The sequence below is a fragment of the Suillus discolor genome, assembly GCF_016758755.1.
Source record: "Suillus discolor strain FC423 chromosome Unknown F5147scaffold_126, whole genome shotgun sequence".
Lineage (NCBI taxonomy): Eukaryota > Fungi > Basidiomycota > Agaricomycetes > Boletales > Suillaceae > Suillus > Suillus discolor.
In genome coordinates this window covers 27,835-44,220 of record NW_024541373.1, presented here as the reverse complement: position 1 = coordinate 44,220, position 16,386 = coordinate 27,835, and the positions used below count along the sequence as shown (strand labels likewise).

The 16,386-nt window shown below is 47.3% G+C and overlaps 7 protein-coding genes across 7 annotated transcripts; 2 read left to right on the top strand and 5 right to left on the bottom strand.

Moving 5' to 3' along the window:
• Window positions 1-32: 32 nt before the first annotated feature.
• On the bottom strand, window positions 33-1,109 carry F5147DRAFT_727305 (uncharacterized protein). Its single transcript, XM_041439249.1, has 3 exons — window positions 668-1,109; window positions 335-615; window positions 33-286 (listed from the first exon to the last, which is right to left on the bottom strand). Exons 1-2 carry the CDS (start codon window positions 809-811, stop codon window positions 460-462), a joined length of 300 nt encoding a protein of 99 aa, XP_041285397.1. The 5' UTR covers window positions 812-1,109; the 3' UTR covers window positions 33-286; window positions 335-459.
• A 4,195-nt stretch (window positions 1,110-5,304) lies between these two features.
• Window positions 5,305-6,043, top strand: F5147DRAFT_587877 (uncharacterized protein; the record flags this gene model as incomplete). Its single annotated transcript, XM_041432038.1, has 2 exons — window positions 5,305-5,351; window positions 5,404-6,043. 2 exons carry the CDS (start codon window positions 5,305-5,307, stop codon window positions 6,041-6,043), a joined length of 687 nt encoding a protein of 228 aa, XP_041285396.1.
• A 43-nt stretch (window positions 6,044-6,086) lies between these two features.
• On the bottom strand, window positions 6,087-6,566 carry F5147DRAFT_781139 (uncharacterized protein; the record flags this gene model as incomplete). Its single annotated transcript, XM_041442580.1, has 3 exons — window positions 6,087-6,287; window positions 6,343-6,440; window positions 6,488-6,566. The coding sequence occupies 3 exons, from the start codon at window positions 6,564-6,566 to the stop codon at window positions 6,087-6,089; spliced, it is 378 nt and encodes a 125-aa protein (XP_041285395.1).
• Window positions 6,567-6,756: 190 nt separating this feature from the next.
• On the bottom strand, window positions 6,757-7,722 carry F5147DRAFT_55752 (uncharacterized protein). The gene is made up of 3 exons (XM_041430527.1): window positions 7,539-7,722; window positions 6,886-7,467; window positions 6,757-6,829 (listed from the first exon to the last, which is right to left on the bottom strand). Exons 1-2 carry the CDS (start codon window positions 7,539-7,541, stop codon window positions 6,949-6,951), a joined length of 522 nt encoding a protein of 173 aa, XP_041285394.1. The 5' UTR covers window positions 7,542-7,722; the 3' UTR covers window positions 6,757-6,829; window positions 6,886-6,948.
• Window positions 7,723-10,600: 2,878 nt separating this feature from the next.
• Window positions 10,601-11,599, top strand: F5147DRAFT_658813 (uncharacterized protein; the record flags this gene model as incomplete). The annotated part of the gene is made up of 6 exons (XM_041434498.1): window positions 10,601-10,687; window positions 10,741-10,763; window positions 10,911-10,980; window positions 11,036-11,080; window positions 11,136-11,208; window positions 11,304-11,599. The coding sequence occupies 6 exons, from the start codon at window positions 10,601-10,603 to the stop codon at window positions 11,597-11,599; spliced, it is 594 nt and encodes a 197-aa protein (XP_041285393.1).
• Window positions 11,600-12,015: 416 nt separating this feature from the next.
• F5147DRAFT_781136 (uncharacterized protein) lies at window positions 12,016-13,557 on the bottom strand (the record flags this gene model as incomplete). Its single annotated transcript, XM_041442579.1, has 8 exons — window positions 12,016-12,027; window positions 12,064-12,231; window positions 12,288-12,332; window positions 12,388-12,705; window positions 12,767-12,940; window positions 12,994-13,058; window positions 13,120-13,421; window positions 13,475-13,557. The coding sequence occupies 8 exons, from the start codon at window positions 13,555-13,557 to the stop codon at window positions 12,016-12,018; spliced, it is 1,167 nt and encodes a 388-aa protein (XP_041285392.1).
• Window positions 13,558-13,654: 97 nt separating this feature from the next.
• On the bottom strand, window positions 13,655-15,437 carry F5147DRAFT_781135 (uncharacterized protein; the record flags this gene model as incomplete). The annotated part of the gene is made up of 7 exons (XM_041442578.1): window positions 13,655-13,990; window positions 14,046-14,083; window positions 14,148-14,189; window positions 14,245-14,668; window positions 14,728-15,195; window positions 15,242-15,334; window positions 15,384-15,437. The coding sequence occupies 7 exons, from the start codon at window positions 15,435-15,437 to the stop codon at window positions 13,655-13,657; spliced, it is 1,455 nt and encodes a 484-aa protein (XP_041285391.1).
• Between the last annotated feature and the right edge of the window lie 949 nt (window positions 15,438-16,386).

Here is a 16,386-nt window from a genome sequence, read left to right as displayed (position 1 = left end):
AGAACAACCTTCTTGAGACTGCAGACAATATCCTTGTCACACATGCTACAACCGTCCACGAGTCTTCCAAGACGAAACGAACCAATGAACCTTCACTGACGATACATTCTACAGGCGCATACCATCATTATAGGCGATCCTGTGCTTGTCATATACTTCGCCTGCTAAGACTCAAATACCATGTGACGCAGCCTGTCCACATAGTGCGTATCTAGATCTTGTCGGACGTCGTTGAAATGATCAATGTCGAAAGTTGGAGTTGGGAACTGTACGGTTCGGGACCTAGGTGTGTATTGATAAGGTCCATCGTGCGCATATATACTTATAATCGTAGTACAGGCCTGTCTTCGGTGATTCAATATTCAGCAGGGGCAAGAGTTACTGACATTACAACAGATCAACGACTTCCTTTTAATAGTATTGTTTCTGTATCCTTCGAGCAACACGTCTTATATATATCTACAGACATTTCCTAGTTGAACCAAAATTCCACGCCAACTCTATGATTGGACTTGATGCACGTTGATTAACTTGACCAATCACTAGCAATTTGCACGTCCCGTACTGCATCGATGTGACAGAAGAAATACGACTCACTTTGCAGTGAAATTGGTTCTTCCACGCAGGTGAGTCGTGTATCGAATCTAGGAAAACTATTGATACTCACGCAAAGCCCGAAAAAGCATTCCCAGCATTGGTCGTCACTCGTGCAAGACGAAGGACATTGATCAGTCCCCGCATTGATGGGCGTGGCAGAGATCGATGATGTCAAAGCGGCGACAACGGCGAAGACAATTGCAGAGGAACGCATTGTGTCTGAAATGGTATGGGATCAAATAAATCTGAAGGATTAGGAGGATGATACCTTACTTTTATATGCTGAATAACGTTCATTATGGTTTTAGGAAGAACTTATCCACTGGAATTGCCTTACTGGCCTCGCGTCAAGCGATTATCCAAGCTTTGAATGTCTCCTGAATGGCAAAGCAACGCCAAAAACAGTCCTAACTGATGAAAATAAGATACGAAGTTGCATTAGTGATGGATCTTCTTGCGTGGCTGTGCCACATTTGGCCACATAATATCTGCAATGCCAGCAGACTGCGAAGCAATCTTTTGGCAATTTGGTGTGGATCTGGTGGTTGTTAACCTGGAGTCCTGGTACCCCTATACATCATGCATCATGATTGAAACAAGGACATCTCGATCCCACCCTCCGACCTCATCCAAACATTCAAAATCCATCTGAGCCAGCAGTCATTGTTCCCATGCACCACACACATATATTATGTTAAATTCGATATTAGAATAAAATGATGATTTACTGAAGCTCGCTGTGTCCTACAGGTCCTCGCTGAGCCTGTGTGCAATCACCTTGGTAACCATGACCAGGGCAGGGCAGTGCATTACCGCTGGTCCTCAAATAGATGTTGTCGTTCTCGTCAACTTTACCATGGCCGGTGGGTTTTGCAATATAAGTCATCTTGGTAACAACTTCCTGACAGGTAATCACAACTACAGTGTCACAATCGTGTCTTCGGCATTTTCCAAGTTCGAAGGGGAATGATAGAGATATGATAGAGATGTTTAAAACTTTGGGCTGAGATAAGAGAAATGTAAACTCCGAGTACAAAGGAAAAGACAACGACGTAGAGGGGTATATCCGCATGTCTCGGAAGAGCTTTACTCTTCGCATCGGACTTGCTCGGAAGTCGTGGTTGGCGCATAGCGGATATCATATCCTTATGATAAGCAGTATTGATCGTGGACCTGCCATGCAGGTGAGTCATGTCATCAAGTCTAGAAAAAATACTGATACTCACGCACGCCTGCCAAGGGCAGCATGCCGAATTATGCTCGCAAGTTAGGGGACAAAATTGGCCAGCATCAACGGGCATGGCAAAGATTGATGATGCAAAAGCCACTGCAACGACGGTAAGGGCAGTTGCAGAGGAGAGATGCATTGTTTGTGACTCGATCAGATAATTCAGGAGGAAATGGTAGGAAGACGGGTGGCTTTTATGTGCTGAATCAAGAGGTACCCGCTGGGGGGAAAATGCACATGAGGTCACTAGTACTGCACTTATTGCAGAATCAATTTGCCTCGGGAGCATCAGTCCAACCGACACATTCAAATGAAACTATCGGAAATGGAATCAGCCGCGGTGATAGAAGAACGTTGAAATAAGACAGAGTATACATTGATTGCAGCTTTCGAAATTGCAATAGACCATTTTTCAGAATTCCTATTAGAAACGACACTACTCTTGACTTGAAGGGATCTAAGGCGTGCTGCTGAGGGATGTCGATGAAAATTAATCTTGATGGTCAGACGAGGTTTTGGTGCAGAAGGTGCGTCTTGGCTATAATATATAACCACGCGTATCAGACCGTGACAAACCTTGAAGCTTGCGGACGATTACCAAGCGATACAGCAGATAACAATTGAATATTGAGCGCTGAGCGCCGCGACAAATGTCTGTACTGATTCGGAGTACAGGAATGGGCCGAGTTCAAACGTTCAGCATGCTGCATCATTGTCGTTTGGGGAAAGGCAGGTCACGATCACACCGCGGGAAAGAGTGACGCCTGTCCGATGGGCATTACATAATAGCAAAAGCCATCGACCCGATTCGACCGTCTCGAGTACCTGCCCCGCTTACATTGTGTTTGATATCCAAGGTATTAGTGTATTGGAGAATTTAAAAACAGTGTAAGTGTAAGCTGGCGAATTGCATGGAAAATACGAGCGAGCTGTAGCCAATAGCTGTAGGTGTGTTTTCAACTTTTATTTGTTTACTCTTTGATTTTCATGTGCGCACGTACAGTTAACTTACATATAATGATATAATTAGGCTACAGGCGAATCGCTTGCTATCGTGTTGTAGTGGCTGGACAATCACAACCACTGCCTCACCACGTAATTCAGAATTGGATCGAGGTGCTCGCAGCTCGTGGTGGGTATGGTAATTCATTTGAAATTTTGGAGTACATCTCCGGATACACGGAATCCTCCCTCTAAAGAGTCGTTGTCGAAATGGGTGGGAAGTCACAAGCCAAAGTTGGTACTCGTATGGTATATACACTAGGTATGTTTGACAGCCATCTTGGTATTGTGCGCACGTACTCACGAATGTTCATTTTACAGGCGCATAATATTATTATAGGTGAACTAGCGCTTGTCACGTACGTGGCGTGTCGGGACGATCATCCCATCTTGCCGAGGAATCAATAGACTGGGATGCGCCCGGTGAAGCAGTTTGAGCTTTTCCATCCACGTATAGAACTTGTCGAACGTCGCTGAAACGATCAAGGCCGGGAGTCGGAGCAGGGGGCTCTACGGTACGGGATATAGGTGTGTTTTTGTTGGGTTCATTGTGCGCATATATACTTTTAATTGTACAATCTACAAGCCCATCTATGTCACACTGACAGCATTAAGCTGCGCCGTGGACTGATCTGCACCCTCCTTTGGGTGTCGTTACACATCTTATCTATGGACATTTCCTGATTGAACGAAAATTCCACGTCAACTCCACTATGCAAAGAGCTGGAAGTGGACCGATGTTTTTCTGATTCACATTGATCAACTCGGCCAATCAATTAATCACTAGTAATAGTAACTCGCGTGTCAGCGCCAGCGGTCCTACTGCGTCGCTGTGAAAGCAGAAACACGCCTCACATGGCAGAAAGGAAGGATCTGCCATGTAGGTTATCAAATCCGGGGGTACTGCTGATACATAACTAGACAATAGCTAAAGCGCTAATGAGCGAATCACTGCTGCTTGAAGTAGAAATCATATTGCCAGGGTTCTTATATATATAACGGACATGGGCGGACAAAAATATTCACTTGATTTCTTTCGTTTTCCAATATGGGCTTTCGCTTTCGACTTTCGCTTTCGTTTCCCAATATGGACTTTCGCTTTCAACTTTCGCTTTCGGCTTTCGATTCCGACTTTCGATTCCGACTTTCGATTCCGACTTCGCCTTTCGATTCCAATTTCGATTTCGATTTCGACTTTCGCCTTCGCCTTCACTTTTGACTTTTGACTCTAGCTTTCGTGTTCGACTTTTGCTTTTGATTCTAGTCTTTGCTTTCGGCTTTGGGTTTCGGGCAGGTCAGCGTGACTTGTGAGTGCATCGCTGCATCGTAGGCTAGCCAACTGTTATATAATATCAAGTAACCCTCGTTCACCGACCATCACCGTGGAGTGCATCTGTACCATGCCTGAGGCAATTCAATTAACAAATATTTATGATTCTTTCATACAACTCGGTGAAAGAGTTCACGTCACCCTCAGGACACAGCTTGGTGATATAGGCCGCTTGAATGCTCAAAAGGCAGTCTGCCTTCAATTCCTCGAAGCTATTGAACAGGTGTAGTTGATTGTGGTACTGTTACGACGTGATCTCAGGCTGATGCATCTAAGCATTTAAATATCATACCACCGGGGGAAAGACTTGTAATTGAAGCTAGCGTGGATCGCATGATTCAAGAGCTGGACACTGTGACTACTGTATCATCTGATCCACCGGATGCAAGCCCCATCACCCTAGGAAGTCATGTGCAGGGTGGTACGGTTGGAAGACCCAGCATTGATATCATTCCATCCGACCTCGCTGTCCTCTCTTTGGGCAGAGTGTCAAGGAGGCGTCTGGCCGAACTATATCATTGTCATCCCCGAACCATTCGTCGTCGGCTACTCGAATTCAATCTGTCACCTCCTGGACCTCCCGTCTATGTGGATGAGCAGCAGCCTGATGGTGTTGTTAACCGAACTTACCACCGAGGCTCTTCCAGTGATCTCTCTACGATATCTGATGCTGAACTTGATAGACTGATATTGGAACTCTACCACCAGTTTCCGTCATTTGGACGACGGATGCGTGACGGCTATCTTTTGCAGCTTGGCTACCGCATCCCTCGCAGCCGTATAGAAGCATCATATCTGCGAGCTGTTGGTCCATCTCCTGCGACATTTGGTCCACGGCGAATCCAGCGTCGTAGTTATTCAGTTCCAGGCCCCATGGCCCTGGTTCATCATGACGGACAGCATGGTGCGTTTTGTGTGGGCAGTGTAGTAAAATTACTAAACATTTATCACAGGTCTTATCCGTTGGAAGCTAGTCATCCATGGCTTCATCGATGGATTCTCTCGTTATGTTCTAGGGATGCGTGTTAGTAATAACAACCGCTCTGAGACTGTACTCTCTTTATTCGAAGATATTGCTATGACTCATGGGTACCCAAGCCGTGTGAGAGGTGACCATGGGACAGAAAATTTACTTGTTGCTGCCCGGATGGAAGAAGTACGTGGCATCGAGCGTGGTTCATATATTTGGGGCAGGTAAGCATTATCAAGCTCTCTGTCTGCTAGTCTGTCCTAATTATATCTACAGGAGTGTTCACAACATCCGGATTGAACGTCTTTGGGTGGATGTAACAAATGGCCTAGGGCAGAAGTGGAAGGAATTTTTCCAGACTCTCGAAGCCTACGACAACCTCAATGTGAACAACGATTCACACCTGTGGTTACTCCATTTCCTATTCCTCCCTTTAATCAACGATGATGTTGGCCAGTGGGTAGCCTCGTGGAATCGCCATGTTCTTGGGCGTCGTGGAGAGCCCCATCAGTCACCCCATGACCTGTTCATCCAAGGTGTCATTGAGCATGGACATCGAGGGGTGTTTATTGAGTCAGGCGAGGACCAGGGGGTAGAAGATATTGCCAGCTATGGCATTGATTGGAATGACTTGGATGACCGGCGCATACGGGCTCATCATGATACTCGTAATCCGGAGGACGGCGATTCCACCAATCCATTTGTATCAAATCATCCCGATTCTGATCTATCTCATGTTGAGGTTCCTGAGTCCCGTTGTCCATTTGCAGATGCTCAACTTCGATCTTTTCTTTCTGATATCCAGCCCCTTCTTGATTCAAGTCTACATATTGATATGCACTTGCGTCGTTTACTTTGGATTCAAACATTAGCATTAGCTTCTTCTACTAGTAGAACCGAACCCAGTAATACTTGAAAGTCATATACACTACATGCAAGATGAACTGAAGCTACCACGATCAAGACAAGAAAATGGTTGGTGTCTGAATGTTGGTTTTCGGAACATGGATGCGACCTCGAACGCTCGGACACTGGTCCAGAACCAACTGAAAGTGCTCTACAGTGTCGTTCAGGTCAGAGACGTTCTCGCTTGTCATGTATACGGCCAATTGTGCGTGGCCTGCATCTCTGTCTCGAGCAATCTCGCAGTCTACGAGGGACTGTAGTTTGCGTTGTCTCAGCAAAAGCTAACGCACAGATACTAGCGTCACTCACATCAAACAGTTCGTCATCCTGACCGTCGCAAGCATGTACAATGGCGGCCTTTAGCTTGATGGAAGGATGAACACCGCGCACGGGTGGGAAGGATAAATCTACAGGACATTAGTGTATGTGCACGAATGAGAAGCGAATCACCCACCAAATGGCTCATCTCCATAATCGAGCAGCTCATCCCACGACATCTGAAGTTCGCCAATGACCTCTCCACCGCCTAGCATTCGACCAAGGACGCCCTAATCTCCACTGACAACACAGGCGAGGAGTGTAATGATCTATGAACCGAAGATCAGTTCTCGCATCGTGCCCGACAGTGTCCATGAACTTTACAGAGTGACAGAATTCCCGCACGTTACAGATCTATCAGATGATAAGACACTGATGGCTGATTTCCAGCACCTCCTGGAGTCGACATTGATGGATATGTAGATGCCAGCAGGAATGCGCCACTGGGAGGGGACTTGAAGATTCTTTCCGCTGATGACTGTAGATATTGTGTGAGGATGATAATCGATACGATGGTAGTTCAGAGGGACTCGCCTTCGAGTCTGATATATCAGCTTTCTGAGCTACCAGACAGGGAGTTTGAGGGTTCGGGTCATCCTACATGTGTATTTCCATATTGTCAAGGGCTGCTCGGCACGATATAGGTCTCTCCGTCCTGTGCGCCTTCATATCATCCGCATCTCTATCAAAAGCTGAGGATGGGCTGAGACAGTTGAGCGCTCTGAGCACCAGGCTCGCGAAGCGTGAAGGAGGGGTGGATCGCAGTGACACAGATGACGAAGAAGATTGAGAGGGAGAGTAGGTGTTTGTGGAAGACGGCGAGCGTGAGAACATCCACCTAAACACCATCTGTGGGCGAGATAGCATACGAGGGCCACCACGGGAATTGGAATCAGGGCAGATGATGGTGCGCGTGACAACAATGTCGACGGGGTCATATACGTCGTCAGGCGTAGAGGAAGTGGCGTGTGTAGTGCATGTGTCCATAGGGGATGGGCACGACCCCTCGTGGTCCGGCGGTACATCACTCGCGCTCGTTTTCTCGCTCTTGACGCAAGGGCCCTGCCTCATCGGCGTTGAATCTGAAGTGCGGGTTTTGAAACGCGAGGCAAGTCTCTGAAGAATGAAACAGAGACGAGGAATAATGTTAAGAAATGCAGGGCAATGAAACCAAAGGAAATACTAACCATATAGGCGCCACTCACTATGCCACTAAAGTTTTTGTTTGTTGGCTTGGACGACTATTTTCATGCTGTGGAGCCCACCCACAGCTCTCGAAGTATTTAATCCTTGGGTTTAAAAGTGTGAGTCTCAAAAAAATGTGCCTTCCAACCAAGAGCTACACGTTAAAACTCAGCATTGAAAGATATGACTCAACAGGTCTGTGAGCACGCTCTTTTATTGTACGGTCGTTGTGCTGACGTGATATTCGTAGAGCACAATCGATGTACGAGCTCCGAAACGGCTGTTGTACGCGCAACTCGATGGGACAGAAGAACCTGAGTTTGAGATTCGGAAAGCGATGAGGGTAGCGGTGTCAAGGGAGCAGGCGCAGTTGATTGTGGTGAGTGTTAGGGATGCTATAGTATTGTCGTGACGCAGTGCTCAATGTCATTGTGATGTGATGCAGGTGGCACCTACTAGGAAGGTAACAGGTGATGGTCATCATGGTCAGGCGTGTCAGGATACTGGCACAAAGAGATAACTTGCTCACCTGAGTAACTTATGATTGCAAGGCGTCAATAACCGAAGAGTTTGACGATGCTCGTTATTGGGGTTTGATAGCCACTAGTATTTTTAGCATTAGCGTTATGTAGTGAATGTACATTTTAGATGATGACTTACACTTAGCTACTGCCATGTGCATGCTAACGGAGTCGGGGACTGGCGCTCGCCGTCCAGATATCTTCATAACTCCCAGCCCACAACATGACGCGCTCACATCGAACAGTGCGCCGTTTTGATTGTTGCAAGCATGTACGACAGCAACCTTCAGTGTGAGGACACCGCGCACGGCAGATCTACGAGATGTCATTATGTGTGCATGTCCGGAATTTGCCGGCTGACTTTGGAAAGTCACGTGACACCGTTCGTCAGAAATCTGAACTGTCTTTTTGTTTTTTCAGTTAGTACTATAGCCTGTAGGGCGCTCGCTCACTTCTATGTTTTATTCTAAGTTATTTGACTTATGCACCTGGGAGGTGCTGGTAGTGCTGTAGGTCAGTGCGCCGGCACCTATGATCTGGTGCATATACATACTTCACATTACCACCCACCTCGCATTATCACCTGCCAGGCGCTTCTCCCGTCCCATCAACAACCCCGCTCATCACCCTAAACCTCTGGCCATCATAACTTTGGTGAGTTTTTTCTTTCTTTTTTTCGATTTATGCTTCACTTCCTGGTCCAACACGCCTCTAGGAGGTGACTTGGACCAGAGGCCGTCAGGCTGCGAGGACACGCCTCTAGGAGGCGACTCCGAGCATTCAAGCCTGATGGTTTCTAACTTTTATCCTCTTATTCCTACTACCTCAAACTATGTGTACTGACTTCGTTTCTTGTACTAGGCTATTTGTCTCACCCAACCTCGCATTCTCGCCCTCACCCGCCCCCCAAGATACTCTTATGACGGCTGGACGTGGGCCGTTCAGCTCTGACAGTTCATTCAGATGTCTGTGGCTTAGTTGGCGCGTGGCTTTGACTGACTGTCGTAACATATTAGCACGCACACCATGTTGGATTCAATCGAGTAGAGTTTTCGACAACAAAATTCGCTTGAGAAACGAATGATGTTTTCACACTGACTAACATATCAGCACGCAAGACTCAACAGTTGGAACCCCTAGTAGAAAATAAATGTCATGCCGTCTTGATGCGTGGAAAATTCTTTCCGCTGGCCGATACTCCTCTCTACCCACAGTTGACCACTTCTGCCTCAGGCAGAGGCAGCTCTGGTTCTACTTGCGCCTGCCTCAGGCGGGTGCTTGTATGTCCATGTTTTTTTGTCCTGCTCATACCAACGGCCTGACGCCAGAATGTCTTGCCAACGATTATGTTGTCCGGATGGCCTCGTCTGCGCAAGAACGGCGTGGTGTTATTCCCTCTGCACCCCTGGCAACTTTCTCAATGGATGACTACGCTATGTTTGCATCCGGTTATGGTTTTGTTGAAAACAACTTGTCCTCTTTCCTCATCTCTAGGCTCGAAGATTCTTATGCGTTGAGTAACTCCTTTCGTTCAGCGCGAGCGCTGACTCTTGCACTATATGACAGTCATCGCCTGCTGGACTTCCCATACACTCGAGTATCTAGCTCTTTCTCCGCCGTCGTACAATTATATGACCATTTTCGCAACCACAAACAGCCTCTTCATTGGCCACCACACCTGCTGCCAGCGATGCTACTGCAGCTACAATTTCAACAAGTGTCACGCCCTCACCCAACGATAAGAGACGTTGGATTCTGGACTCGCTTCTGGCTCTTTCTAGGTTGTCTCTCTCCTGAATACACAGATGGTCGTCATTAACTCTCCTGATCCCTCACGAGTCGCATGCTGCGGTCCCTCATAAATGACGCATTGTTTGCATTAATAAACACAGTCACGTGATTACCGAAACTAAAATTTCGAACTTAGTCTTTCTGTCTCTTCAGTTAGTACCACTGAGCGTCTGCTCATACCAGCCGCCGACACATGCACTACGCACGGCTCCGCATTACACGGACACTTTCAGTTGCTCAGGCGCTGATCCGTGAACGTCCGCTGTTAACTTGCGCAGCTCGGTCCCTGAGCACCAAGGTTGTCCTGGGAAACCTCTATTTTATTTTATTTTGGGTACTACGCTGCTGAAGCGCTGATGCTTCATGCGGGGATCAACGAGTGCTTGATGCGTCGGGGTGCTTTATACGCATCCTGCAAAGGCCGATGCTCTTGCACTCGCCTCAAGTGAAGCAGGGCACCTGGCTGCTATTGCAATCGTGGAGCTGGCTGATGCTGTCGCTGCTTCATGATCCTAACCCTAACCCCACCTCTACTACCACCTCGAGAACATCAAGATAAAAGCCTGCTTGCGGAGGCTCTAACCACAGAACTCGAGCTCTTCAATCCACACTCAATCTCAACTACCAGTACACTTTGAGTTTTAACAATCCGAAACAATGTCACCCCGACCCTTTGTCAGGAATTTAACCTTCTAGTCGTGAGTGTCCGTGATCTTGCTTTGCACAAAATTTTCACCCAATGTTTCACAGCAATGACCTCGGCAAGGAAGTCACGATCATGCCCGCCTAGAGTCCCAACCTGGATGGCCTCTATGAGGACTCTTCCCGATAGTTTGGAAGTAAGTGCGTCTACTTCTGTTAGGGACTATTTAAAACCTTGCAATTGTTTCAGGGTCAGCAAATTTGGGAAGTCGGGTGGGTATTCCTATTCTCTTGCTGCCAAGTTGCTGACTTGCATATGAGCCCTCTTTCCAGGTCCATACTAGGCTACCGCGACCTACACAACCCAGTAAGATGATCGACAGGATCAATAGTCTTGAAAGTCACTTATATATTGTATAGGCCTGCTTTCTCCGGAGCCCAGGTCGAGAGTGGGAAGGTCATCAGCGCTGCGACCTCCGTCAATATCAATGTGAGCGACCTCATCTACTCTGAAATTGCTAGCACCAACGCAAGTCATAATGCAGAACAGCAAGACAACCATTTTGACCAACGATGTCTATCATTTCTCTGTAAGTCTGGCTTCCATTGATTTTCATCTCGACCACTGACGAATAACTCATGTAGCCCCCTCAGGCGGGAACCTCTGGCATCCTGCAGGCCCAGAACCACACTGGGACTATCCAAGAAATAGCAGTTGGTTTGTGACCATCATTGTCTCCTCTTCTTCTTTGTCATCTTAACCGGATCACTATCTCTTGCTATACTTGTGCCTGAATTGCAAGGTAATTGTAGTCCTACTTTTTGGTTCAGAATTCTCATCATGCTTTACTAAAGCCATTACACGTGCCTGTGGTGCTGCCGTCAAACTATTCGCTACGATCGAGCGTGTCCCTGATATCGACTCTGCAAACCCAGGAGGACTAAAGCCTTCAAAAGTCACTGGGGAGATTACGTTCAAGGAAGTCAAATTCAGCTATCCGTCTCGCACAGATGTTGCAATTCTCATGTTTTGTGACGGCATCGTTGACCTTCCATGGCGTGCTAACAACACTCTGAACCCTGAAAACTGGAGACCAGCTGCCAGGTGAATCACTTCATCAGGCGTCTCCTCATCCCCTACAGCAGTATGACAAGTGTTTAGGGCTTCAAAGTCCTCATTGACCTATTGACACTTATTCGTGCAATCAGGCCCAGAATGCAGGCTTAGTTGACGCTGCAGGGCAGTACAATTATGTCAGGGTACAAAATGAAGCTGGTACAATATTACTGGGATGGTGCAAGGGTACAGTCAGTAGCAATTAGTATGGAAGTCAGTACGAAGAAAGCAGTAGTGATATTCTATGGGTCACAGGATACATGAAGGTCGGTCTTTGCAGCATGCAAATGAAACAATGCGAGAGATTAGTACAGCATAAGAATGAGTTAAGTACAGCAATTGGAGCCATCAAACTGTTGAAGTGCGAGTAGAAAAGTGCAAGGAGTAACATTTACTATGTAGGCATGATTAGTAGTGCGCCTTTAAGACTCAGATCAGATAGGATAGCAGACATACAGAAGTATTGTAGTGATCGAAGGCGTTGCCACTGATACAGGAGTGAATCCACCTGTCAAAGTCAGTGGAAATGGACATGTCCACCAGAATTTCTTGGTTCACAATGAGCGTAGATGGCTCATTCAACAGCACATCCACTGCATAGAAGCATGTGTGGATGTGGATTCCCTTGTCATTGTAGATGTCAAGGGCTATGATAATCTAGAGTAAGTGACGAGACGCACCACATGTTCACGCCAATGATGGTTCCACTGCGTCTGGAAATTCAACTGTTCAAAGACATCAGTAAGGAGAGACACAAATAGAGCAAATAAAATATCAAACCCTAATCTGTTGCTGGGGGCACGCGGGAAGGAACTCACTACCAGTGACACAGCGGAGAAAGAGTCGAGTCCGTAATAATGGATCAATTACTACATCTTCTCCAAAGAGATCTGATCCATCATTTTGAGTAGGAGTGCTGCACCCACGGAGGTAGCGCTCCAGATGCAGTTTGAATCGTGCGATGATATCATTCAAGGTACCACCGACTGGGGTAACATTGATGACAAGAAGGTGGATAACCTGCTCTGGTGAGGAAAGAATGCGGCCACCAAACATTCCCTCAAGAATCGTACTAGATGAATCTTCAGTGATGAAATACTGAACGCAGCAGTGGTGATATGTGAGCCAATGAATGAATGTCTTTAATGCAGGGACACACCTCACGTAATGTCATACGGTCGCCAATTAGGCAATCAAATGCCTGACGCATTGATGAATATACAATGTGGTCAGGTGTTCCACGAGCAAACTGGTTGCCAAAGAACACCTGACATCGCAACCGGTGGGTAAGCTCGGCCTGTGCATTCACAGGAAGGCGCCTCAGCTGTGTAATCTAACCAAGCAGCGTGAAAACATCGTCATGATAGAAATGAATGAGAAACTAACCTGGGCGGAAGCGTCAACTTCCAGAATCATGGAATACAAGTTCGTTGCAGGTGCTATGGATAGTTCTAACCGGCCCTGTTGCAGCATCAGTGACTAGAGGGGGTGGCCACGCAAGAAGACATTGACTCCCAATGGGTGCAATGGCAGTGGTGAATGACGAAGTGGTGGCTGTGATGTAGTCGCTCAGCAGAAACAATACAATGATTGGAGAAACAGGGAGGATTTCTAGGTCCATAAGCATCGCAGTCCGAAAGATAATTCCATACGCCTGGTATGAAACAATATCTTCATCACAGGGGGGTAGTGAGGTCACAATGGGTACCCAATACCTGTCGCAGGTACTTTGCCAATGCCCAGAGTCTTCTGTGATCATTCTGATGACCTCGCTCCAGAAAGAGTGAAGTACACCATGTCCAACACCATCGCTACTGTACAAGAATAGGTCAGCGACATTTTTGGAAGAGCTGCCCATCCGACCTACATTGAGACATCAAACTCCCCAGTGACAATGCTTGTCGGCGTCAGTCCAGTAAGTGTAGCACCCGTTGACTGCTCGTCAGTCATTGAAGCCTCTGGGCGGCACCAACTCTTGATAGTGTCAATAAACGATCGGGCTGCAACTGATGCAGTATTTGCGCTGATGGTGATGGTGGCTGGATCATCACTTAGGAGGGACCGCATGGTCGTTCGTGCAGCTGCTATTCTCCCTCTCCAAGCAGCTGACAGCAGCAGTGGGAGATTGTTGACGGGGTTGCAAAGCAACAGGGGGACGCATGATGGTACTAGTGGCAGTATCTGGACCAGACGATGCAGAGGAAGCAGGACCATCGAAGGACATAATCTGAGGCACGCGTAGAGGTGATAAGGGCACTACCCTATTAACAGGAGACACTGGCCCTGGCAGGAAGAGAGACACCCCAACATTGGTAGTATCTGCTGGTGTCAATGGCACAAAATCAGGAACATCAAAATCCATATCAGAATCTGCCGATGGTTGCTGAGGTGAAGACATAAATTGAGCACCTACTCAGGCAAGAAAAGACATTACATACCTCAGAGCACCCATCGGCGCATGTAAATTCTGTGTCCTCTTCATGTATTGTCCGGTTGAAAGTTCTTGTTCCAGAGCCGAGGTGCAAGACACAGGTGCAAACCCTGTCCATTGAGAGGGCCAGTAACAATAAACTCTAGAGGAACTGGATGCCGCATCAATTATCAAGAATGGGAGAAGAAACAGAGGGAGAAGCTTACCAACAAACACTATGCGGTGATCATGATGAGGCGACGGTACAGGGAGTTTATCAGCATTTGCGGCCAAGTCTTTGTGAGTGACATCTTCAGCAGATTTCCGGGATGAGGTGAGTTTAGCACCCAATGCTGATCGCTGACTTTTTCCAGTCATAAGGAACGACCAGGTGTATCGAGACATCATGACAGTGTTGGTATTTGGTGCACTGTGAGGGCGGGAGAACACAAACCCCTTGCCATCCAAATGGTTGGTTAACTGAATATCGAAAATAGGTCCCGCCAATTCATCTGAGCGCGCCGTCGCTTCAAACTTGAATGAGAGTCCCAGGGACTCAGCCTGGCGTAAAAAGGAGCCAATCTTTTGAGGTACAGGGCACCGGAGTTCACGAAACAGCCGATCAAAGTCTGTCGTAACTGTTCCATACACCTAGACAAAAGTACCAGAGTAAAAAACCTTGCGATATGTTGCATTCAAAGATCACTCACCGGCTCAGGGTGAATGACCACCAAGTACTTGATGGGTTGAGCAGTGCGCTGAGTCAATTGTCTCCTGGGAGCAGTGGATGATCTGGTTGAGTTGCTGGACCTGCCTGCCCGGGAAGATATTATTGGCACTGATGTCAGCGGAGATGCTGATACCCCATGGGGGGCACACCGGCGGTCATTTGTAGTTCCAGATGCAGGGGCATGGGGAGGACTCCACAGTTGAAGGGTCAGAGGTGCAGGAGTTGTCGGTGGTGCTCCAGTGTTACTGGAAAGTGGTGATGGAGGAGGCTGAATGTACCAGGCAAGCGCCGGACTGCCAGATGAAGAACTTGATGAATTTGCCATGGTCGAATCATAACCAGAGTGGATAATTGGGGTGATGGGCGCTTGAGTGGGAGTAGGGACATGCACGTAATACGCTCCATTACAGAGTGCACACATGGATCGATATGTGGCCGGATTTTCATTCTACATAAAATGAATTTCGTGATTAGTGTTTATTCTTTATACTCACCATAGAGAAATAGGTGCCAGATGCACATCGACGAGGTGGAAGGGCCACAGTTGTGTGATCCTGCGGGGTATGAGCACATGCGCACTCATTAGGCTGGGATCGATCAGCACCAAATACCTGAAAGTCACAGAATGTAACTTACACCCATTTCCAAATATCCACGACATGCACACTGGCGGCAGGGGGATGAGTCCATGTCTGGGATGTCCTTGAAGCGACAGGGAAATGAAGAGTTATGTCAAGAAATGGGAGACATCAAATTTTATGTATCCATGCGCATTCCGCGGTCCATGTGCTACCATGATCCATGGTAGCTTGCAATAGAAGCTCGAAAGTGCAACATGAAGGATACAGGGGATATATATAGTTCGAAGCACCCCAGTGCTTGCTGAATGCACGCACACCCGCTGCAAGATCCCTGATAATGATGAATCTGCACTGGACAAAATCCTACATAAAAACTTGCCAGTATTTTTTCACCCGCTACTCAAGCACTTGTAGATCAAGTGCAACCTTAGCAGGCACCCATGACAACCATGGAATATGACGAAGCTTGCTCTCTTGAGCCTCATAATTCATCAAAATGGAAGGTAGCTGCACACATGGGGTAGACGCGAATCGGTTCTGCGGGATCACATATTCCATGCTTAGATGTTAGATAGCCGGAACCGGAAACTAATGTGATAACAAGTATAACATACGTAGTTCTCCCTAGAAGTACTGGTTTAAACCCAGGAGACAAAGGAAAAGCATATGCCTCGAGGTAAGGGTGGATCTCAGCACTGAAAGCCGGAGGAAATAAATGGAACAAACGTGCAGTTTCAAAATGACTTCAACCTCTACGACATCACCATCTTGCAATTTTGTCCTGCTCACATTGAGAAGGACACCATGCTCATTGCAAACGTCAGGAAAGTCAACCCTGGCGTTCCCCAATTGTGCAGGACCTGAGTAATGATGGTCGGGGTCATACAAATTGCGGAGGCACAAACAATCTATGTGGGACAGCAAATCAGATGATAGATTCAGTAGTGGGCGCACCTGGATCTCACGTAGATCCACCCGCAAGGGGCCATAGCCAGGAGCCTCGTCAGCTGCATCAGTGCTTGCCATCACACCGCCAAGTAGAGCCCAAAGGGACGGAG

What these genes read in the sequence shown, in the direction of transcription:
- F5147DRAFT_727305 (XM_041439249.1), bottom strand. Translation starts at nt 811, where the DNA reads ATGCGTTCCTCTGCAATTGTCTTCGCCGTTGTCGCCGCTTTGACATCA. An exon ending in AATGCTTTTTCGGGCTTTGC is followed by an intron (nt 616 to 667) that starts GTGAGTATCAAT and finishes CCTGCGTGGAAG; the next exon opens with AACCAATTTCACTGCAAAGT.